This window comes from Ammospiza caudacuta, chromosome 10 (assembly GCF_027887145.1).
Source record: "Ammospiza caudacuta isolate bAmmCau1 chromosome 10, bAmmCau1.pri, whole genome shotgun sequence".
NCBI classification, from domain to species: domain Eukaryota; kingdom Metazoa; phylum Chordata; class Aves; order Passeriformes; family Passerellidae; genus Ammospiza; species Ammospiza caudacuta.
In genome coordinates, this window is record NC_080602.1 from 10,946,691 (window position 1) to 10,969,951 (window position 23,261).

Below are 23,261 nucleotides of genomic sequence, written 5' to 3' on the forward strand. Positions count from 1 at the left end.
ATACAGGAGGAGGAGGCTCCAGCCTGCCAGAGGGACAGGCTGGGAAAGGGACACTGCAGGGACAGGCAGGACAGCTCCTTGTGATGTCTGCACCACTCAGGTTCAGCCTGCATGAGAGGAAATAAAGGAGTTTTTTCTCTCTATTCCTATTCCAGCCATAAGGTGGGAATAGATCTCCCTGCTATTTCACAGGAATATGACAAAGCTATTCCTACACACAGCTGGGGCAGAGCAGATATGAGAGCCATGAACACCCAATAAATAACAACACCCCCTTTGTATTTCCACACTGGCATCAGGCTCAGACAAGCTACAAGGGCAATGTGAAATAACAACCTCTGTAAGGAGTTTGGGACACAACATTGCCACAGCCCTTAGATGTGAGACATGCTGACAGAGTAAATGGTTACCACAGGGACAGCAGGACAGGAGCTGCTCCAAGGCAGTGACAGCCAAACCCTTCCCTGGCCACTGAAGGTCCCACTAAATGTCATGGAAGGGTTTATTCTCAATTTTAAATCCATACTTCAAGGCAGGAGCTCAGCACAGGCTCTGTTCATGCCTGAGCCCAGAGAACCACATGGAAATGTGAGATGGGCACTTTGCCCTGCCCACCAGGCTAGGAAAATCTACTTGTGGTCCTGAGTGTAGAAAAGGGAACCCTAAAAGAACCTAAACATGCCCTGGGATCTGAGAGTCACAGGCACAAAAGACTATTGCAGGCTTTTAAGTTTTGTGCCTTAAAAGAAAAGACAAGTTTATCCTTTGGTTGTGGTGCCTAGAGGCAAGTCTGTTCCCTGGCCTGTTCTGGGAATGGAGGATGGCAGCAGTGTCTCAATGAATTCCAGCTTCCCCAACAAGAACACACTCTCAGAGGGCCCTCTTCCCTAAAACACAAAACATCCTTCTAGTTTTTCCTTCTGCACACACAGGACCCAATTTCCAGGCCACTGCAGCAGCTCAGCCTTTGATTTCAGCAGGGATGTGCTGGGACATCACATCAATTGCCTGGGAACTCGTGCACTTCCACCATGATTACATGATTTCTGTGGTTTTCTTCCTTTTATTAATCCAGTCCTGCTTAAGTTCAGACTAAGGCAGGAGCCAGGGATTTGCTCTTGTTCTTTCATGGCAGCAGAAATGTCTGTGCTGTGCTGGCCCAGCTGGGAGGCCACAGGGAGGCTGAGGAAGAGGAGGAGGAAGGTGGGTCAGTGGTGAGTGAGGGTACCTGGGAAAGCTCTCAAGTCACTGCAGTGGGGAACAGCAGAGGGTCTGGGACTGGAGGCCAGGGAAAGCAGGAGCAGATCAGCTCTGCTCTCAAGTGCATCCAAGCCCATGTTAGCTCATTAGATATTCAGACAGTAAATTAGGGATCTCCTTCAGGAAAGGCATCCTTGAATCAGAAATTGCTGTTTTGTGGGCAAAGAGCAGAAAACTCAGGGCTCTGAACCACTTCCACTGTAGCAAGAGAGCCCCAGGCTGGCTGAATCCTGCCCTGAAGAGCCACTGCAAAAGCACCAAGCTGGGAGTGGGATCTGGGACCAGTGACAGCAGCGCAGCACCAGCAGGTCCCTGGATGGAATTTGGGGTTCCTGTAGGGGCACACAGCCTGAGGTGCCTCCAAAGGGGAAAACTCATCCCCAGGGCCATTCTCAGCTGGGAATTTGGCTAATGACCCTCATTTCACAGGAATGGTGATCAACCCTCCTGCATCCACAAAAACGTGTGCAGGGATGATCTCACCCAGCCCTGCAGCCAGGCTGAGCTGAGGGAAATGCAGCAGAACCACTGCAGCTCCAGGGCAGGGGCTGAGCAAAGCTGGAGTATCTGAACTGCACTGCCCTTACTCACAGAGTCACCTGCCTGCCTGCAAAGGTCACCAGCTGCTCTGCCAAAGCCTTGGGCTTTTATCAGCTGGGTAGTTTATATTACTACAAAACTCCTTTATTGGAATACTCTCCCCTCCTCTCCCTGAGCCAGCCAGAGCCACACTGTGCCTAGGAAAAGCAAGTTTTCCAAGAGCTTGTGAAGAATTCTCTGCCCTCCTCTGTGCCATGCTCCTTTCTGAACCACACCACCAGAGGAATTACCAACCCTGTTCCTTTTCCCTAACTGGGCTGCAGATCTCAGGATCCCAGTCTGGGGCAGGCACAAGTTTCCACTGACCTGTCCTAACTTCAAAGAGGTGAAGAAAAAATCTTGGGCATGGGGGTGTGGAGAGAAAGCAAGGCTGGAAGCTTTGGGCCAGGCTGAGGAAATGGGAGGGCCCAACTCCTGGCACCTTGCTGAGCTCTTTGACAGCCTGTCTCTGCACCTCTTATCTGGGAGAGTGGGCAGCAATGCTGCCACTCCTGAGAGAGAGAGTGATGAGCACTGGAAGTGCTTGGGAACAGCTCAGCCCTGTGAGAGCAGCACCCCAGAACAGCTGCCAAGCCCACAGGGGTTTCATCCCTGACTTCACCCAGCAGTGTCCCCACAGCCACACTCATGGATGGCATTGTCTCCCATCCCAATGGACACACCAGCACCTCTGGCATTTCCTCCTCACCTGCAAAGAGGCTTGTGCTGATGGGGGCACTGAGCTTTGGAGAAACAACACTGCTTTTTGTCCTGCTTTTACATCCCAGCTATGGGAAACACAGGCTGGAAACACTCCTGAGGGGGTTTAGTGTGGGAGGAAGATCAAAAAAGAGGTGATGGTGGTCTGAAGTGGGAATGCCCCTGCTGTGGCAGCAGGCAGAGGGATCTCTGTGCAGGTGTCTGAGGGCTCAGCTCTCCTCACACTGCTCCCAGCCCCAGCATTGCCAAGGCACTTTATTATCAGCTGCACCCCCGAAGTTACGCATTCATTTCCCCAGCAGACTCGTTCACACACACAACACACCCACCCACATGCAGCAGTGGCTAGACAGACACAAAGCATGCACAGCCAATTATTTGGGGTGGGAACAGCTTGTATGAGCTCATGATGAAGCTTAGCCTTAATTCTGCTGAGCTGGAGAGGCTGGAGCTGTGCTCTGCTCTCCTGACTGACTGCGGAGCGCAGAGCAGGGCAGATGATGTCAAGGCAAATCTTTTTTTGTCTGCAGTGCAGATTTGGCTGTGTGAATTTACTTGCAAATGAGGCTTCCAGATCCCCTGTTGGAAAGCAGGAGTCCTAGGCCATAGCCACAGCTGCCAGTGTTAGCCCAAACTGCTGCTCACGCTGCAGAAGGGGCTGCCTGGCTTTGCAAGGCTTGGGCCCAAGTTCCAGCAGGATGTGCAGGCAGGGAGAAGGCAGTGGGACTGGCAGAGGGATGAGGGAGCAGTGCCTGTGCTGCAGAGGAACCCATCACGGTGGCAATAAAGGAGGGGAGACCCCAATAGTGCAGCTTTCCCTGTGTTTTCACACACTGAGCCCCAAAAGCTGTCCAGAAGCACTCAGGGTTTAGCAGAAGCCATGGACACAGCTGGAGTTTGAAGCACATCTGTGAGCCAGGGTTTTATCTCATTCCCAGGCACAGCACACACAGGGAACTGCCCTGACCCAGGCTGGCCTGGTGTTTGCAATAAAAGCCAAGGGTCACAGCACATCACCTCAAGATCCAATGTGGGAAATGGATTTATAAAAATTCTCAAAGCTTGACAGAAGCTCACATAGTGTGCATCTATATGCAAACTTTGAAATAAGAAATGCTGACTTAGAAATGCCATAGAATAGCATTGTTGAGAGAGAAATAGAACAAGGGTTCTCTTCTGGTTCAACCCACCAGCCACCCTGCCTAAGGGAGGTTTGCTAGAGCTCCCACACCAGAGCAGGACAGACACCTCACAGCTCCTGTGCCAGGTACTTGGGAGTGTTTCTGAAGTCAATAGTCACATATTCCCAAAGCAAAGGGAAGCACACTTGCAGTACACATGACTGGTGAGAGAAAGATGGAACATTTTCTTCTTAGAGCATCTCCAAACCCCATGCAGGGGCTGCCCAATTCTCATTTATGGACATAAAAGGTAAAATCCATCTTCCCTGTCTCTCCATGCAGGTTTTTTTTCCCATCTTTTTCCAGCCTAGCTCTAAACCTGCCAGACAATAGAGCACCATACATGGAACTGGAGAGTACTGGTAATCTCTTCCCTTATCAAGGCACAAGAACTGATGATTCAGAAATCCTCTATTGGTACACAGCTCCACTGCTTTTTGGGGTCCTGATAAAAGATGGAGAATAGGTGAGACCAAATCTACAGCACTACAAAGAAAAGGAGAATCCCAAAGAAATCTTAATGAAAATGCCTGGTAAAGACCAAGCCCACCCTTGCTGGTATCTGCTCTGGCATCTGCTGTTACATTAAAATATTACAGAGTCCCCCAACATCTTCCATGGCCCCTGGCAGCACCTTCAGCCCTTTTCTTAAAGCTGGAGAAATCAAAGCATGGAGAATTCAGCTCAGGATGGCTCACAGGTCCAACCTGTATGCCTGACATCCCTTCCAGCTTGTCCTTCTGTCTGCCAGGCACTGCTTGTCATTCCAGGAGCATGCACAGCTAAATGAGCACGATACGAGTGCTTTGTATGGGCATCAAGGAGAACAGACCATCATCTGCAGTCTAGACTGGTCCCTCCTCCTGCCCTCCCCACCATTCACAGGGAAATAGGGATGGAAAACTATATTCTTCTTGTTATTAATAGAAGTGTAACTTGTGCATGCATTAGGACTTTGAAGTGAAGGGGGAAAGGTGAAGTATTAAGAATTTGTGCTTAATGAAAGTGGGTTTGCTATTGTTAAAAAAGCTGCATGGAGCCAGGCATCATTATCTTTTCTCTTATCTCCTGGGTGCTGGGAGAGCTGGCCCAGGACATGGCAGGAATGAAACTGGCACTCAGGGTGTCCCTGAGCTGGCTCTGCACCTGGGCACAACGGGGCACAGGGAGGGGCTGCCCTGCCCCCACAACTGCCCTGCTGAGAGGCGTCAGTGCAGAGCTGAGTGAGCCCCTTGCCCTGACACCAGTGGAAGGCCAGGGTTTGTGGAGTGGAGCCCCCCAGTCTCTGGAATGTTGCTGTTATCTCCTCCCAAGAGCTGATAACTGCCAGAAGCTGCTTTCCCACACCCAGCACATGCAAATGGATCTCCCCGGCTTTTCCAGGGCTTTCCATGCCCTCCCCGTGCTCAGGTGGGGTGAGGATCACATTGTAACAGTGCCCAGGTTCTGACCAGGAGCAGAAGTGACTCCCAGCACAGTTCCTGAGCTCCCAGCTCGCAGTGGGATGAGGGGGCAGTGCCGGTGCTGCAGCCACAGCAGAGGAGCCCATCACAATGGGAGTAAAGGAGGGGAGACCCCAAAAGTGCAACTTTCCCTGTGGTTCCCAGCACAGCTCCTGATTGCCTGGCACTCCCAAACACCCCAAAAAAGCATTGTGTCAGCTGGCAACCTGCAGCTCCTCTCCTGCCTCTGAGCTCTGGAACAATGGATGCACACACACAGACAACCTCTCCATCCAAAGAGGCCGCGAGTTAAATCCTTAATTAGCACATTTGGACGAGTCACCACAAATGAGATTAGCACTGTGCATCGCTGGGGAAGCTGCTGTGCCCCTGGAACGTGCAAGTGGTGGGCCCTCAAGCTGACCTTGGAATTCCCCCTTGGCTGCTCATCTGCTTTGCTCTCACGGCACTGAGTTCCCCTGCTGCCTGCAGCATCTCCTCGGGAGATAAGAGCCTGCTTTCCTCCAGCCTGCTGCTAACACCAGGCACACAGTGACCACATTGATACTGCACACAGTGAATAATTCCAGTTGGGAAAGGGACTTCCCAGCTAGCAAAGCATTCAGCATAGAGAAGGGGCAGGAAAAGGTCTCTCTAAGAGCACCTTGCAGCTCAGGACACATCTGCTCCCTCTGCCGTGTTTCTGGAGACCTGAGTGCTGTGTCTGCTGACAAACCAGGGCTTGGTGCTGTCAACACTGCAGAGCTGCACAGAGCCAAGCTGCATCCTGCTGTGCCCTGAGCCCCAGCAAACCCCAGCCTGCTCCAGGGGGCCTGAGCACTCCTCATGCTCATCCTGGACAGCAGCTTGGGCTTTGAACGGGCAGGGATGCCTGGGTAGGAGCCCTTGTCCTGCCCTGCAGGCTCAGGAGTGCCAGGTTTACAGCTCAGCTCCGTGGGGATGAGCTCTGCAGTGCTGCTGGGGGAGACGTCACCAAATGTCCCTTCAGAAAGAACTTAAATCAACCCTGCTCACCATAATGGCTCTGACTCTTGAGGAAATCTCCTCAATCTGCAGACACTCAAAAGACAGTGATGTCACCAGCTGGGGGCTGGCTGTGGACACTGCACCTGCATGCACAGCCACAGGAAAGCACGTGGGACACACACCTGGGAAGGAGCAGGACAGCACCTGCATCCTTCCACATGGAAATAAGCCCATGCTTTGTTACACACCCAGCAAGGGATATGAGATCTGTCAGAGCTGCTGATGTTCTTAAATCCTTTCCTGGCCTGGAGTTGTGGGAATGCTCTTATCCCTCCTCACAGCCTGGCCTGTGCTCATGGCACAAACACTTTGGGGGCAAATCTCAAGTAGCCACTTCCCTGCAGCCTGACCTTTCCCTCACACTCAGCAGTGGCAATGGGCTTTTTGAAGTTCTCAAAAGGAGCTGGCACCTTGCTTTTTGAGTGACATTCATCTGTAGGTAAATTGATTTAATAGCTTGTTAGAGTGCCAATTAGAACCAACAATAACTCAATTGACCTATAACTGCCTTGGCACCAACACAGCTTTCAAAAATAAGAGAAAGGAGGAAATCTCTGCTCTGGCAGAGATGAGAGCTCAGATAGTTGGTTTTGAGAGCAAACTGAGGGATTCATGGGCTTGCTAATGAGATGCTCATAACACATCAGAAACAAAGACAAATTTCAATGGTTTCAAGCTAAAATGACACTATGTTATCTGCAGACAAAGATCACTCTTTTATCTGTATAATAAATGGATTTCAGTGCAGCAGCAGCGACTCTAGAGCAGAAAAAACCTCAGTGCCACAGAAAGCACTAGCACAGTTACCTAACCAGAATAACACTGGATTGAAACCCCAAGTTTGCCTCCTTAAAATAGTGCTGCAAAGTCCTACACTGACTCTGTGGGCTTTACCCTCAGAAACCACATTTTTCCTTCAAATAAAATCTGTTTCATTCTCCTGCAGTGGAGATTGTGCTTCCAGACAAATTCATCATGTTAAATGCTTAGGTCTGAGGATTGAGATCTTTCAAGTTTAAAAACCAGAAAATGGGTAGCTTTTGTCTAAGCATTGGAAGTGTCCAAGGATAAGAGAAGGATAATGTGGAAGAGTTTTAAATTACTGGGAAAAATGATCCATTCTTAAGTCAGGAAGGGGATGGAGAAAACTGAGATTGTTGGAAGAGTCAGAAGGACAATAGAAACTAAGAATACATAGGAGGAGAAGGAATTGATTTGGAGAGACCCACCCAGAGAAAAAGCTGAAGGGTAAGAATGGAGACTGGAAATGGACTGAGTAAATGCCAACCCAACAGACTGGAACATGGTAAGGGGTGAGGGGCAGAGGTATTACTGCAAACAAGGTGGAAATCAGTCACCAGATGAAAAAGAAGCTGGATATTGGCATCCAGGACTGGCTGGACAAGACACCTGCCATGAGGAGAAAATGGAGATGGCACTGGTGCGATGAGAAAGACAAACTTCAAGTTTGATGAGCAAGACAACAGGTTGGAGAGAGTGGGGCTGAGGGTGAGAAGGAGAAAACAAGCAGGGAGTCATAACAGGCAGAGTGTGTTTCCTCTGGAGCCTGGAGCGGCCCTGGAATGTGGTGCAGCCTCTTTCCTTTCCTGTAGCTCCCTGCTACAGGCACTGCTTCATTCAGAGCAGAGGGCAGTGCCTTGAACAGCTCCACACCTGCTAACGAACCCAGAGATATGCCAAAGGGAGAGACTGAGCTGTTTTGAAAACCCTGAGAACTGTACAGAACACTGCATTAACAATCAGACTGCAAAGTCAAAAGCTAAGGGTAGGAACAGCAGCCAGGAGCTTGGCTGTGCTGTTACACTCAGGACATGATCAAAGCAGGGCTTCCCAGAGAATTCCTGCCTCCTCCAGGGTGGGAGGGTGGCCTTGGGGCAGGCAAGGAGGGGATTTTCTGTAGGAGCCCATCTCTTGCCCAGCCTGGTTTGCAGAGGAAGAGAGGAGGAACTGCAGGTGGGGTGTGATGGCCAGGGCAGGTGAGCAGAGCCCCAGAGGCTCCCACTGTGGCAGAAAGCTCCTGCAGAAGTGTCAGGCAAGGAGCCCAATCCCAAACTGTAGCTGCAATAACACTGAGATGAGGATGGGAGAGAACACCATGTCATTGTTTACAGCAGTGATTATTTTTTGCTATAACAACAGACAAACCAACAAGTAGCAGAGGCTTGGGAAGAGGGTGGGAGGGATGGGCCCATTTCCCAGTCTGGCTGCTCACAGAGCCAGCCTAAGAAATGGTCCAAAGCAGAATGTGCCCAGTCCCCTGAAGGCACCCACGGCTCCTCACACACTCCTCATCAGCCCTTCTGAGTGCCAGGCACGGCCCATTCACGCCCTGCAGAGCCCCAGGGCACAGCTCTGACCCAGGGATGCTCCTGCTCTGCACAACTGGGCCTCAGTTCCACCACACCCAGCTCAGGGATGGTTTTACCTCAGTCCCTACCAGGCTGTGCCACCTCACTATAACCTGGGATGATATTTCCAATTTCCTTGCTGTCAGGAAGTGAACTGAACATTTATTGTTAGCATTGTCAATATTTTGTAATGCCATGAGAAAATTAATCTTTTTTTTCCTTCACACCAGGATCTGAATAAGATATAATAAATAAGATATGTTATCTTACAAGAAGAGATGGAGAAAACATTAAATTGTTTTTCCCAGAGGAGCCATCCCTAAGTGTACTGAGGGAGGAGCTTCTTTGGGAGAGATAATGTCTTCATCTGTTGGCAGAGACTGGTATGAAGGGCCTGGCTTAAATTTATGCAAAAATCTTAACCATTCTTTGTTAAATCTCAATGCTTGCTTTACTATTTATTTATGTTATTTTATCTCATTTTCTCCATATGAAAAAAACATAATATTAGTCCTAAAATATTTTACCATGGTGTTCCACTGAGGTGTTGCCTTTACTGAGGCCTTTCTGTTTTCCAGCTCAGGCATATGGACACATCTCCTACAAAAAGCTGGACTCCTTCATGGACTGTGTGGTGTGGGATTATTTATCCTCTGCCTCCTGACAGTGAGCTGGGGCACAAAGCCTGCCTTGCCTGTGGGCATGGGATGTATGGATGCAGGAGTTTCACTCCCTTAGCTCATAGTCACATGTGGAAGAGGTTTTACAGTGACTTCTGTGAGCCACTGAGAAGTTTGGTAAGAGGATCCATGTTTCCCCCTGAGTTTCCTACCAAGGTCGTTGACATAGAAACCAAGAAAGAAAGAAGGATAAATAAAAGAAACCTGCAACTGCCTATTCCAATAAGCACTTTGTAACCAATGAGTAAAGTGTAAACTTATGGGTTTTGTAAGAATGTATAAAAAGATGCATGATATAATAAAATAAGGTTTGAAGCCTTCTGAAAATGGAGTATGTTGCTTTTTACTGTGACTGTCTCAACTATGACAGTCACAGAGCCATGGTTCTTCTGCAGCCTGCCTGCAAGTCCACTGAAGACAACAGAGACCAATCCATGTGTTCAGCAGAATCTGGATTATCCTCTGTAAGATTGCAGATCTTGTTCTGCTCCAGCAAAGTGCTCTGGGAGTTGGCTGGGAAATTCTCTGCAGCAAAGGCAGAGGGATCTGTCTCCAATCTCCATGTGCAGTGTCCCCCTGCCACCCCAGGGCCACACCATCACCACAAAGAGGAGGAGAAGGGAGCCAAGCCTGGCAGCTGCCCCCTCCAAACCTGGTCTGCTGGCACTGCTGTTGGAGTCCAATGGCAGGCACAGGTCCTGCACCAAAGCCACTGCTCCCTGCCCCTCCCTGAGCCACAACTCCCAAGTGCTGCACATCCTGCTCCGTGCTGGGCACCTGGAGCAAAGGGAGAGTCACAGACTCAGGGTTTGGGTGTGGGCAGGAGTGGAGGGAGGGCAGCACAAGGAGCAGCACTTTGGGCAGGAAATGGACAAAAGGGAATTATTGCCTCAGAGCAGGGAGCAACTCCCACCCAAGGGGGCTGCCAAAGTCAGTCAGCACTGCTGGACTCTCCACCAATTGTTTACCCTTCTAAAGCACAGGGAAAAGCTACCCAGTAGAACAGTGTGCACAGACAGAGCAGTGCTCAGAGAGGCACTGGAAATCAGGTCTGCTCAGGAGAGTGGCAAAGGTAAACACATCCCTCCATTTCTGCTCCATCCCACAGTGCTACAGGGTTCAGTTCTTAGGGCTATAATTAGTAAATCCCACTGATTCCCCCCCGAGAAGGGAGGCTGAGGGACACTGCAGCACGAAAGGAAGCAGTGATTTTGTTCTTTCCCCTTATACCTTCCACCTGAGCACCTGGTTTTTGCTCCCACAGAAACCTCCCCAGGGTCCCAGCAGCCAGGGAGTGCTGGCAGAGGAAGCAAACCAAAGAAAGGATCTGTTTGCACACAAGTATTCCAAGTAATGGAGAGCAGTGAAAAGAAGAATTCTAAAATCTGTAGTTGGGTCTGCTATCGAGCAGAATGTTTGCCATTGTTTTCAGAGAGACAGCAGCTTCTCTTCACTGTGAGGAAGTTAATAGATTACTGGGCAGTGAATAATGTGCAGTTCTATTTACATCCACTGCTGGGACTATTTTGGGCCCTCAGATAGTGTATCTGTTCTCAGGTCTTTCTAAAAGCAGCATGCTACACTTTTTTTGCAAGCAATTCTGGGCAGCAGCTCCAACCATATGCTTCAGTCAGCTACGAACTAGACAGATCATTGTTTGTTTGGAATTTTTTTATTAAACCAATTGTACTGGATCAATGCTTCCTCTAAGCAATAAAATACAATTCTGGCTACGCAGTGGAAGAGCTTTCAAAGTCACAGATAAATCTTGATCTAGGAAATACGGTGTGGCTCTGCACTGATGTGCAATCAACCACAGATGCAAATGAACTCCAGCTGCCAGCACACACATCTGCACCTCAGAATGGGAGCCAGGAGTCTTAATTTTCATTAGAAATTGCTAAGACACCTTTTAAGTGCTTCTAGAACCAGCCCACTGCATTAGTCAAGAGTACTCAGGGGCACTGAGCTTGATTTTTATAAAGGTCATTTGATGTCTTTTCCCCTCACAATGGACTAAAAGCAGAGATCAACAGAGCCTGAATCTATATTAATTTGTTTTACTCTTGGAGGGTCATAGATTTGCCACTGGAATTAGCCCTGTTAGATGCTAAAATGGTAATTTAATGAGACAATGATGAAAGCCTCTGTTCTATTCCAAATCAGGAACTCCTGTGGAAGCAGAAGGAGCAGCGACTCCGTGGAGTCGGGGAACTGCACCAATGTCATTGCACAGCAGTGCCTCGGCCTGGAGTGTTCCATGCAAACTTCCCAGCCCCAGCTGCCCGGAGCCGGCAGTCACGAGGGCTGGAGCCCTGGAGATGCTCACACGGGGAAAGCAGCTCCTCCAAAGGCACAGAAAGCCAGCTCGGGGTCTGAACCTTTCCTCACTTGAAACTTGACCAGCAAATGCTGCTGCACAGCCTTGGTGCCAGCCAAGGGCAGGATAATGGAGCCTCCAGGATGCCAAGGCTCCGGGATCCGCAGCCGGCAGCAATTGCACTGCAGAATTCCCCGAGCACACAACACCCTCCTTTGGGGCACACATACAGCCTTTGCAAATATTTTGATAAGATCTGCTCTTTGGTGCAATCTGCTGCATTTCAGAGGTCAAAAAATGTTAGCCATATTCATAGGAGCTGTTTCCAAGAGATATGCTTTAGCAGAGGGCAAGAGGGAACACAAAGCCCAAACAGAAGGTGGGAGGGCTCCCACTCTTCCCCTTCACTCAGCCATTGTCCACAGGTCACTTTCCATGGAAGCCCATGCTCTAAGCAGCATTCCTATCCAAACAGATACTGCAGGTGACCTAGAAACAGGGGTGAACAAAGCCTCCCTGGAAATATCCCCCCCTGAGCAGGCAGTGGTGCATCCAGCTCCTCCTGGCCTTGGCACACGGCTCCAGACACTCACCCCGCTGCCCAGGGGGACAGCAGGGACACAGCCCGTGCTGCTGGGCTGGGCTGGGCTGCTACACCAGCTCACAAGGAAACCAGCCCACCTGGAATGTGCCCACAGCACAGACAGCAGCTCCCTGTGCCTTCCCAGCCCCATCAGGGCAGGGGCTGTTATTTACACCAGGAGTCACCCACGTACCCACAGAGCTGTGCACGCACAAACAGCTCAGTGCCAGCAGCTCTGTGCCATCATCTGGCTGGGGGAGCCTGGGCTTGCCAGCAGACTCCATTCCTTTGGGCAAGGCCCCACAGACAAGTGCCTGAGGAAGGAACAGTTACCTCGTCATCTTACAGAATAAGCACCGGTTCTGTAGGAACCTTAAAATCCCAAACTCTTGGGTACATCTCACCTTGGGCAAGGTGGTTACCTCATCTCCTGCTGCTGAAGTTTGCCAGGGTGGTTCTGTGCTGAAAACAGGCACAGATATGGAAGGGAATAAACCCACTACAGAGACAGAAGGGCATGGAAGCTGAACACTGCTTTTGGCTAACTCCAGATCCAACGCAGAGCCCAAACCCCAAATTTCCTGCGGGTGTGACGCACAGGGCATGCCTTGCTAGAATAACCCAAGAAAATAGAGCAGTCAAACTCCAACTCATGGCAAATACTGCAAATACAGCTGAGAGTACCAAACTGGTTTTGTTCTTTTGAAAGCTGCTCATTCTCACATTTCAGTGTTTGGGAGTTTTTTCTTGGTCAGTCTCACTGGGAGGCAATTTTCTCCTGGTTCCAGTGTGGGATTGGGTAAGGCTGTGCTTGCAAGGACTCTGCATCATGCTGTAGCTGCTGGAAACCCTCCTAAGCTCAGTCAGCTGTGTGCTTGGGACACTTGAATGCACTGAATTTAAATGACAGTGCAGTCTTCCAACTCACAGAGCCTTCTAATAACATTTGTTAATCCAAGCAAATATCAAGGAATCTGGTCAGTGCCAGTGCTGAATCTGCTAAGCATGTGGGCTGCTTGCTAAATCCCTTATAGGTGGTGTCAGGAGGTTTCTGTCATTCCTGCCTTTGGGAGGCCAAATCCACCCTGAAACTCCTTCCTGCAATTATCTCACTAAGTGTATTTGTGGGAATCATGCATGGTTCCTTGCAGAGTGCACACATTCAATAAAATCATACAGTGTGACAAAGGTATGTTTGAATAATATTCTTCTCCTGTGTGCTTTTAAATGTGAGAAGTAAGCCCATTGTAATTAAAGTTGAGGCAATAAACCTCAGGCATTGATTGCACTCAGTAATTAATTATTGATTGCAGTGCTTTACATGCATATTGCAGAGGACAGTTCACCTGTGCAGCAAACAGTACTTTGCTCAGAAATACCCAAACACAGCCCCTCTATGCAGGACCATACAGGACTTTACCAAAACTGGCTCTAGGGTTTCCAAGTTCATTTCCTTATTAACCTGCATGGAAATGATGGTGTGGAGTGAGAGCAAGCATTACTTTGGCAAATCAGTGTTAACTATTCCCAATCCAAACTCATTTTGCAAATGATGATGCACAGATGCAAAAGGGGCTCTCTCTCTGTTAAGAATCTTGTTAATGAACCTGCCATCCCTTGCACATCCCAAATCCTGAAAAGCCATGCTGCAGTAAAACACCTACACAACAGCAACAGTAGCAACATCCCTGCCTAACTCTTGGGAAGGAGCAGGGAGAGGACTTAGAGGTGTGAAAATGGGAAGCATCAATCAGGCAGAGCATCCGTGGAGATGCAGGACTAGTTAAGATCAGAGATCTAAAGTTGTGCATCAGGTGGGAACAGTTTTTCCCATTTACAACGAACTTAAAGAGAGCCTTTCCATCATAAAAACCCAAAGACAATTGGTTCAAAACCAATTTAAAATTACTAATAGCGTGGAGACACTAAAGGTGAAATGTAAAGGAAATCTGCAGCTTGTTTGAGTGGAGAAAATCTTGGCTGTGTCCTCAGCTCCTGTGGCTGGGAAATGACCCAGGAAAGTTCTGTTGGGGTGGGTGCCCTGTGCAGGAGGTGCCATGGGAAGGGGCTGCCCAGCTGTTTTGGAGTGGGCCGGGAAAGAGGGGGTTGGAAAGGGGGGATGTACCTGAAGTCGCTGTAGGGATGGATGATCCAGAACCCGGCAGACTTAACTCTTTCCTGCTCCCTCTCCACGGCCTTCTGGCTGCCAAACATCCTCAAGGAGAATTTGTTGACCCCCGGCTGGAGCATGGCCCCGAACTGCCTCTGCATGAAACCGGCCTGGCCGAGCCTCTGCTCCTCATCTGGGGTGATCTGGTCGCACCCTCCACCTCCCTCCACTTTGATGGAGGTCGAGGAGCAGGCCCGGGGGGGCGGCTGCTGGGGCTCCGGGGGGGAGGCGGGCGGTAGGGGCCCAGGCAGCCCCTGCTCCAGCTCCCCGCTGCCGGGGGGGCTCTTGTCCTCCCCGGGAGAGGCCGGCTCCCCCTCGCCGCCGATGAGCCGCTTCTCCTCGGCCGCGTCGTGGAGGTGCCTGCTGGTGAGCGAGGACAGGCTCCCTTTGAAGCGGCGGCAGTCCCCGTTGGTGCTGGTCTTGGCGCCCTTGCCGCCGGCCTCCGTCTCCAGCAGGCCGGGGTCTCCCCCTCGGCCGGGGTCCCCCCCGAGGGCCCGGGTGCTCCCAGCAGAGGGCGAAGGCAGTGGCTTGAGCCTGATGCTTTTCCTGCGGGTGTCCTTGTCGCTGTCATCCTCCTCGTCCATGATCGACGCCTTGGGTCCGATCTGCTGGGGCAGGCTGTAGAGCCTCTTGCGCATGGAGGGGGGCAGCTTGTCCATGGCCGCTGCTGCTGCTGCTGCTGCTCGGGGACAGGGAGAGACCTCCCCGCTCTGCCCAGCGAGGGGAACCGGCACTGCCCCCAGGCCCCTGCCCCCGGCTCACGGGGCACGGGGGACCAGGAACTGGCGTGTCATCTCCTTACCGGGCTGTGGCATCCACAGGCTCTGCATCAAAACACAGGCTCTGCATCCAGAAGGGAAGGGAATGAGAGGGAAAAAAAAAAAAAAAAAAAAAAAAAAAAACACGAAAAAAAGATAAAAAACAAAAAGAGGGGAGGCAAAAAGCTCCCCCTTCTCCTCCGTTGTCCCGATTTGGCTACTTGCTGCTTGTCTCCCCTTGGTGAGTGTTACTGCAATCCCTGTCTGCTCAGATGCTGAGCACTGGGCAAGTAGTCTAGCGGAGAGCCACACACTTCTGGCTGGAAGGCGAGGGAGGGCGACAGCGGCGGCAGCAGCCGCCTTGCCATGTTGGCTTCGAGATGCAAATGTGCCGTGGCTCCCGGCGGGCAGACATCATCCGGAAAGCGAAGCTCAAGCCTCAAACTCCTCAACCTGCCGGCCAATAACACAATGAACTGCAACCTGCAGCGGCCACCGCTTGCTTACATCACTGTCATCACTTATTCCTCATGCAGCCCCTGCTCCTGGGAATATTCATGAAGCGATCCCATTCTATTGGGTTGCCATAGGAGCGACTACAGCGCACAGGCTCTGCCTACCTGAGACAGCACCCGGGCTTCTTAAAGGGGCAACGCCCGGCAACCGCGGGGCTGCTCCGCCACCGCCGCCGCGGGCACCGCGCCCCGAGCGCTGCGGGCACCGGGCAGCGCCGGGCCCCGAGCCCGCCCCGCCTTAGCGGCCACGGCCGCCGAGCTGCCGCCAGCTCATCAACAGCAGCATCATAAACATGACAAAGTAAATAAATAGGAGCGAGAATATTCCTTTTTCTCTCGGATGCGGGCGCTCCCTGCTCCGCCCGGAGGTGTGGCTGCTGGGGGCAGGTTTGCTTGTGAAGGCACGGGGGGTTTTGTGGGAAGGGGCGAACCCAAATCTAAAGGAAAAGCAGCGGTTCACCTTGAAAATCTCACTTGCATGCAAAGCAGGGGCTCGGGAGTGCCTGCGCTCCCTAGCAGAAGTTTGCCTGCCGGGAACGCGCTGCCTTATCCCCGTCCGCAGCGTGCCGGAGGTTTGGAAGGACCCTTATCCCTGGCTGTCGGTACCATCGCTCTCCTGCGGGGCTGGATGTGGAGAAGTCACCCAAAACCCGATCAATAAAAGGCAGCTGCGTCTGGCGGCCTGCGGGAGGCTGGGCTGGCGGTGCGGGGGCTCTCCCGCGGCGGGGGAACCCCACAGCCCGGGGGGCTCCTGAGTCAGCACTGCCCGCCCAGGCTGCCCGGGGACACGGCTCTGCCTGGGAACGCTGCTCCCCTCACTGCTGCCTATAGGGCACCTCCTGCAACTGAGGCAAAAGCAGCGGGGAAACGGCTACAATTAGGCGTTTCCCTATCTTTTGATATTGGAAAGGGTTTTTCTGGGGAAAAGGAGGGAAAGAGGTGGGAATCAGCCCTGCCTGTGCTTCTTTGGGAATGGCTGCTTATTCTGTTTAAAAAGCTTCTAGATTGATAAAGTGGTTCAAATAGTTCTTAGTGCTGAGCCTGTGAAACCACTGGAGTGAAATTAAGAATCTGTTTGACCATATGAGAGATTTTGGTGTGTATTTTTGCAGAGATTCAGCATCTGAGGCTTTCTAAAACGTTTGTTGTTCCAGACATTGCAAATCCTACCTGCTAGGAGAAGGAAACCACGTGAACTCCCACGCAGGCAGGGAGGCTGAGCACAGCAAGGAATGCCCACGGCAGGCAGGGAGGAAATCCCCACCTCACCTCTGTGCTTCTGCTTTGGGAGCAAATATTCCCCTTTTCCCTTGCAGGAGCCACTGGCCAGAGGTGACTGTGGTGAGTTATCCCTCACAGACTGCTGTTCCTGCAGCTCCAGTGTAAGGAAATGCTGCTCAGCAGTGACTCCACCGAGCACACACACAGCACATGCTTCCTCATCTTTGTTTGCCTCTCCCGAATCCTCTCTCCCATGTGTGCTACCTGCTCCTCTTCTACTCCCACCTCCTGGCACAGCCAGACTGCCTGTGACTCATTCCAAATACTCCACAGTGCAAATATCATTTAATATTATTATTTTCATCACAATTCCTAATAGAATGAGCTTTTATGGGGAAATAAATTTTCTTTTTCCAATGCTCCTGTAGATTAGATAATGTGAACTAAGCCAGGGAGAGCACTAAAGGTCTTTTCCCTGTTTTTCTTCCCTCCTGCAGGCACTAGGGATGCTGAGGTGTAAGCACTTCTGTGCCTCAGCTGCAATCAACTGCCTTCCAAAAGGATGTGTTTTGATTAATGAGGTGCACCAACATCTGAAACTGATGCAGCTTCTTAAGCGTAGTCCCTCGTGTTGCAGGGAATGACAGAGCAAGAAAAGACGTGCCCAAGGAACCAAGCTGTTTGTCCTCCCTCTGCCAGAGGGGCTCTGCCTGGCATCTGAAAATGCCACTGTCCCCTGGCCTGGCTGGCATGGCTGTGCCTGGTTTGGTGACAGGATCAGGCTGTGCCTGGTTTGGTGACGGGGTCAGGCTGTGCCTGGTTTGGTGACAGGATCAGGCTGTGCCTGGTTTGGTGACGGGGTCAGGCTGTGCCTGGTTTGGTGACAGGATCAGGCTGTGCCTGGTTTGGTGACAGGGTCAGGTTCTGTGCCTGGTTTGGTGACAGGGTCAGGTTCTGTGCCTGGTTTGGTGACAGGATCAGGCTGTGCCTGGTTTGGTGACAGGATCAGCTTCTGCCTAGTTTGGTGACAGGGTCAGGTTCTGTGCCTGGTTTGGTGACAGGGTCAGGTTCTGTGCCTGGTTTGGTGATTGGATCAGGCTGTGCCTGGTTTGGTGACAGGATCAGCTTCTACCTCGTTTGGTGATGGGGCCAGGTTCTGTCCCAGCCCTGAGGCAGGAGGAGAACACCACAGGGCAGCCAGCAGCAGAGCTCTGCTCCATGCCCTGTGCAGAAGGACAGAAGTGATGGGGAGCAGAGGCTGAGCTGGGCTGTGGGCACACACTGCACCATTCCAGAGGGACGGAGAGATCCCTGTGCCCACAGAGCCTGGCACTGCCCAGCCCCCACTGGCCAGTCTGGACATCACAGCTGGAATTCCTCACCTACAGACCACAGCTACCTTTACACCTCTCTGTAATAAAGACAAATCTAAGGAAGCTCTGTGAGTTCATGGAATCATCCAAAGCGCTAAATCCAGAAGGTGCCTCCTTGTGCAGCTCCGTCTCCAAGTGTGGGTTTCTGAAAACTTCTAAAGACTTGGCTCCAGCAGTGCCAGGTAGCCAAACTCAGAGCAATTTCTCGACTCTTTAAAATGTAATGACAATTTTGTGTTGAGAGAACTTCAAAGTAATGGTATTTTACTTGAGAGCCTTCCAAGAACTAAGTGTAGAGGATGGGAATTATCCTTGTCTAATGGTATGAAACCACTATCAGAGATGGAATTTATTGCCAGCATTGTGGCAGCACTTTCCAGGGCAGCAAATGCACCTTAGAAGCAGATTCTTAGAATATTTCACTGTCTTGAGTATCACTGCCTGCACAGTACATTCAAAGGGGGGATGGAGAAGTCACCTGTCATGAAAAGGCAGAACTAGTTTTGAGGGAAATTATTTCATTTTTAACAATATTTGTCAATACTGTTCCAAGGGACTTGGCATAGATACAAAGGGAATGGATTGAGTGGGGAGAATGCAGGTTAAGCAGCCAATGATTCATTTGTATCTTAAGGAATTTTGCCAGCTCGTATTTATATATGTGTATATAAATATATACATATATATGATATTTTGATAAAAATCCAGTGCTACACTGCAAATGTGAAAAATCCCATCCCAAATGAGCTCAGGACTACAGAAGAACAGACTGAGAGCCATAAGAACTGATATCCTGTGGCTCAGGGTACAGAAACAGCAGTGCAAGCTGGTCTTTTAGGCCCACCTTGGCTTGGCTGAGAGTTCCCATCATTGCCCTTGAGCCTCTGGATTCTCAGGTAAAGAAGGAGTCACTAAACACGTGGCAGGGCTTGGAAGAATGGAGCAAGTTCTTTCAAAGCTGCCTATTGTTCCTAGCAGGCAGCAGGTAACTCATAATTGGCATTTGAAAGTCATGAAATATTCAACACTACAAAGCAGGGAAATTCTGCCTTGGAGTTTTGGTGGGAGAGGCTGCACTCTGCAGCTCCCTGATAGCTCAGAGATAATGAAGAAATAATCGTGATAAATACACAAATCCTGGCTCACCCTTGGCACTATTCATTACCCAGGTGTGCTGTCACACTGCACTCATTGAAATTCAGCCTGGGCTTTGCTCCTGCTCTCTGTTCCTTAGAGGAGCTGCAGAGTGGGCACTGCAACATAGAGCCCAGGCTGACTGAAGGCCCAGAGGGCACCAGGCTGGATAAAGGAGCCATGTCCTTTGGTTAAGGATAAAGGATATCTGGGTCTCTTTAGACATGGTTAGATATCCTTTAGGGTAGGCTGGATAAAGGCTCCACTGCCAAGGAGCAATGGGAAGGCAGATCCATGCCTGGGTGTGGGATCTGGGCAGGGGGACAGGCAGGGAGAGCCCCAGAGCTGCTGTCAGGAGGGAAGGAAGGGCTGCAGTGGGTTTTGAGGCAGAACTGCTCAAAGTCCATCAGTGGGAGCACAGAGACACTGACCAGATCCCCAGTGAGCAGCCTGCCATGGGAGCTGATCCACAGCAGGATGGAAAAGCTGCTCCCAGGAAGTGCTTGGAAAGCAATATTAACTGCAGCTCCCAGGGGGAAATAAATCCACAGCAGCCTGCTCTCTTCACCCTTGTAACCAAGATCAAAATGTGAGCACTTGTCACGGGTGTGAGGGGGTTGCTGGGAATGTGCTGACAACCAGCAAACAGCTTTGCAACCAGACTGCAAAAAGGACATTACCCAAAAATTCAGCCACGTTGGTGGCTATGGAAAGAATTCCCAGACTCTGCAGCAAATAACCCCCTGAAATTTCCAGGATTTTCTACAGAAGATGGTAATCCTCACTGGAGCAAGCAGCTGAAAATCCCAGCTAGAACAGAGTAATTAGCATGAGCATCTTGCCACCTGACCTTTAATACTCCCCTTGGAGAATAGAAACCTTCCAAAATAGGAAGAAATAGGAAAACAGAGACAGGTAACCATGGATGGAGCTGTAAGGAAGAGAAATGACAGAGCTCAGAGGAGCTGCTGAGATAAGAGCAGCTGCATGATTTAGCCACAATTAGCTTACAAAGTTTCTCCACCAATGAATTCTCCAATATTCTCCACCAATGAATTCTCCAATATTTCAACAAAATTTGCCTTCCAGATATACATTCCATCAAATTTCCATTTTAAAACTGAGCACTAGCTTATTTTTCTCTCCTGATCTGGAGTTATTCAGGAGAGGTTTGCTCCAACTGGATCAGCTCAGTGCTTATCAGAGTCCTTCTCAAACAGAGCCTTCCAGCAGTGTGTAATGAGCTGCAGCCTCCAGACAAGGATGGGTCCCTCTCTGGAGCCTGTCCTGCTGCTGGATCTCCTGGTACAGGCACTGGATGGCCAGGCAGGGCTGGACTGGATGGCAAATGTGCCACAGCCATGGCAGCTGCAGCTTTGGCAAGTCCAGACTCTGCTCTTGGTGAGCTGCATTCAGTCTGGGCTCACTTTAAACCTTTCTCAGAAGAGGTTAATCAAACTCAACAGCACATTTCCAACCCAAAGTTTTACAGCCTGTCAGGCATTTGTACAGCTGTGTTTTAGGAACTCATAATCCTCAGGGATATACCTTAGCATTGCCTCCCTCCCTCCATTGGCTGAACACAGGCAGAAGATGGGAAAATTTGAAATAAGAGACTAATTAGAAACAAGATGCTCAGCAAGCAAAATGGCCATAAAAGAAATTCCTTGGGAGTGGAGTCTCCCATGCCCAATGTGCAGGATTCAACACCAAACTTCTGCCATAATTCACAGCACATGGATCCTCCAGTTTCTGCTCAGTTATTGATGCTGGTGCAGAAGATTCTCAGAGATCCCTTCCAACTTCAATTACTCTCTAATTCTATAATGCCATGACTCAGGAGGAATTCTTTCTTTACTCCAGCCACCTACTTCCAGAACTATGTAGGAAGATACTCACTTTGAGGCAAAATCCCTCTGTCAAATTAGTTTTAAATGATCAAACAGCTTGAAATATTAGTAGGAGGGAACTGACACAATGATGGATACAGGGCATGACTCTGCAAAGTTCACTTCTCCAGGCAGGCAGCAAGAAGTCAGGATTTGAGAGGACAACCTCAAGGTATTTCCATTCTGACTCAATATCCCTGGACTTGTGAAAACAGCCAAACTGCAAAGCCAACCTTGGTCAGCATGTCTGAAGTAGAAGAGCTTCAAGCAGATGCCTGTGGATCATTGCCCCTCACACACACCCCTGCCATGGTGCCACAGAGGGATTTCAGGAGTTATCCCTCACACACACCCCTGCCATGGTGCCACAGAGGGATTTCAGGAGTTATCCCTCACACACACCCCTGCCATGGTGCCACAGAGGGATTTCAGGAGTTATCCCTCACACACACCCCTGCCATGGTGCCACAGAGGGATTTCAGGAATCATCCTTCCCACTCTGTAACTTCAGTGGAGCAGAGCTTCACTGCCATGAAAACACAGCCAAGGGACACAGTATTTTTTCTGCCTGCATTTTGTTCTCACTTGCACAAGCACATCCTCTACAAACAGGTTAGGGCAGCCTGAGTCCTGCAGGGAAAGGAGGATTTGTGCCACCACCATGTGTGTGGCTCAGCAGCAGTGTCAGCAGAGCCCAGTGCCTCAGGAGCCAGGAGATAAGGACAGGAAAGGCAAAAGGCTTCACTTGATAGGGCTGCAAATAATACTCAGATTAAAATAAAGTTCTGTCTGGGCTTTGGTGGAGAACTCACCCTTGTAGCCCACTCAGCACCAGAAAGGTCTCCTGGTTATCCTAAATCCAAGGTTATCCCCTGCAGTTTGCTCCTGCCTGTGTCTTCACATGCACATTTGTGCTTGTGCTGATCAAGCTTGGCCTTTAATTCTGGATCAAAAATCTCCCATCTGTGTGTCATTTGTTGCTGTTGTTTAATTTTAGGTGTTACAGAAAATCCTGCTGATGTCAAAATCCAGCAGAGAACAGAATATGGCAGCAGAGGAAACAAGCTCATGGGCTCCAAATGCCAGCTGAGAGCTGTTTCATTTTGCTTGTTTAGCTTCAGAGAAAGTTGTGGTGAGAGGAACTGAGCAGGGAAAAGACACAGAAGGGGGATCCAAAGCAGAAGAGGAGGCAGAGCTCCATGAGAACATGGGAAAAGGGCAGGGGGAGAACTGTCTGCACTGCATGATGAAGTTGTGCTGCAATGCCACCATTAAGGACAAGCTGAACTTCCATTAGAAGCTGCTTTGTGGCCATTCTTCAGCTCAGCTATCTAAGCTGACATTCTGAACACTTTATCTTCACCAAAAAGGGAATTTCCTTCTTTTGAAAGATAAAGCAAAACCTGCTGGCTTTGTAAATAAGGCTGTATGTGAAGAAAAGGGGGAAAAAAAGAGAAAATGTGGTTTTCTCTCTTTTTAAAATGGTAGTTTAGGAAACAATGGATTACTCAAGTGGTTAATAATAAAATTAGATTAGGACTCCTTAATAAAGGAAAGTGCTGGTGCTGTTCACTTGACAGAGGTGAAACACCCAGCAAAGCCAGGAAGGGGGAGGCAGAAGGTTCATTGCATTTCCTTACCTGTGCCTGCCCTTCCTGGATGCCCCTCACCTTGTGCTCATCAATTCTATCCTGCAGGCACCTCCCTGCCTCTCAGGCCAAGGACAAACTGAGATTTGCCCCTCCAGTGCCATCCTGGTTAAACAATGCCAAATTCTGGGGTGTTCCTGGAGCTGAGAGAGGGAAGTGAGTGCCCAGCCCCACCCAGGGACTCCCCACGGATTGATTTTCACAGCCTGTGCTTTCATTTGTTTTCAACACTCTGCTGACCTTTGTGTGAGGGTTTAAACAAAGCTCTGCACACCCTTGAGGTTGCTGCCTTGATAGTATCAGTTCATCACTGCAATAAATTTGCTGGGTGGATGGCAGCCCTGTGTGTGTTTTTGTGCGGGGGAGGGATC

The 23,261-nt window shown here is 50.2% G+C and overlaps 1 protein-coding gene across 1 annotated transcript in view; it reads right to left on the bottom strand.

Moving 5' to 3' along the window:
* HCN4 (hyperpolarization activated cyclic nucleotide gated potassium channel 4) overlaps window positions 1–15,010 on the bottom strand; it is a 100,615-nt gene extending 85,605 nt beyond the window's left edge. Inside the window, exon 1 of the mRNA XM_058811115.1 lies at window positions 14,307–15,010. Within this exon, the coding sequence (XP_058667098.1) occupies window positions 14,307–15,010 (704 nt within the window). The remainder of the gene's footprint in view (window positions 1–14,306) is intronic.
* Between the last annotated feature and the right edge of the window lie 8,251 nt (window positions 15,011–23,261).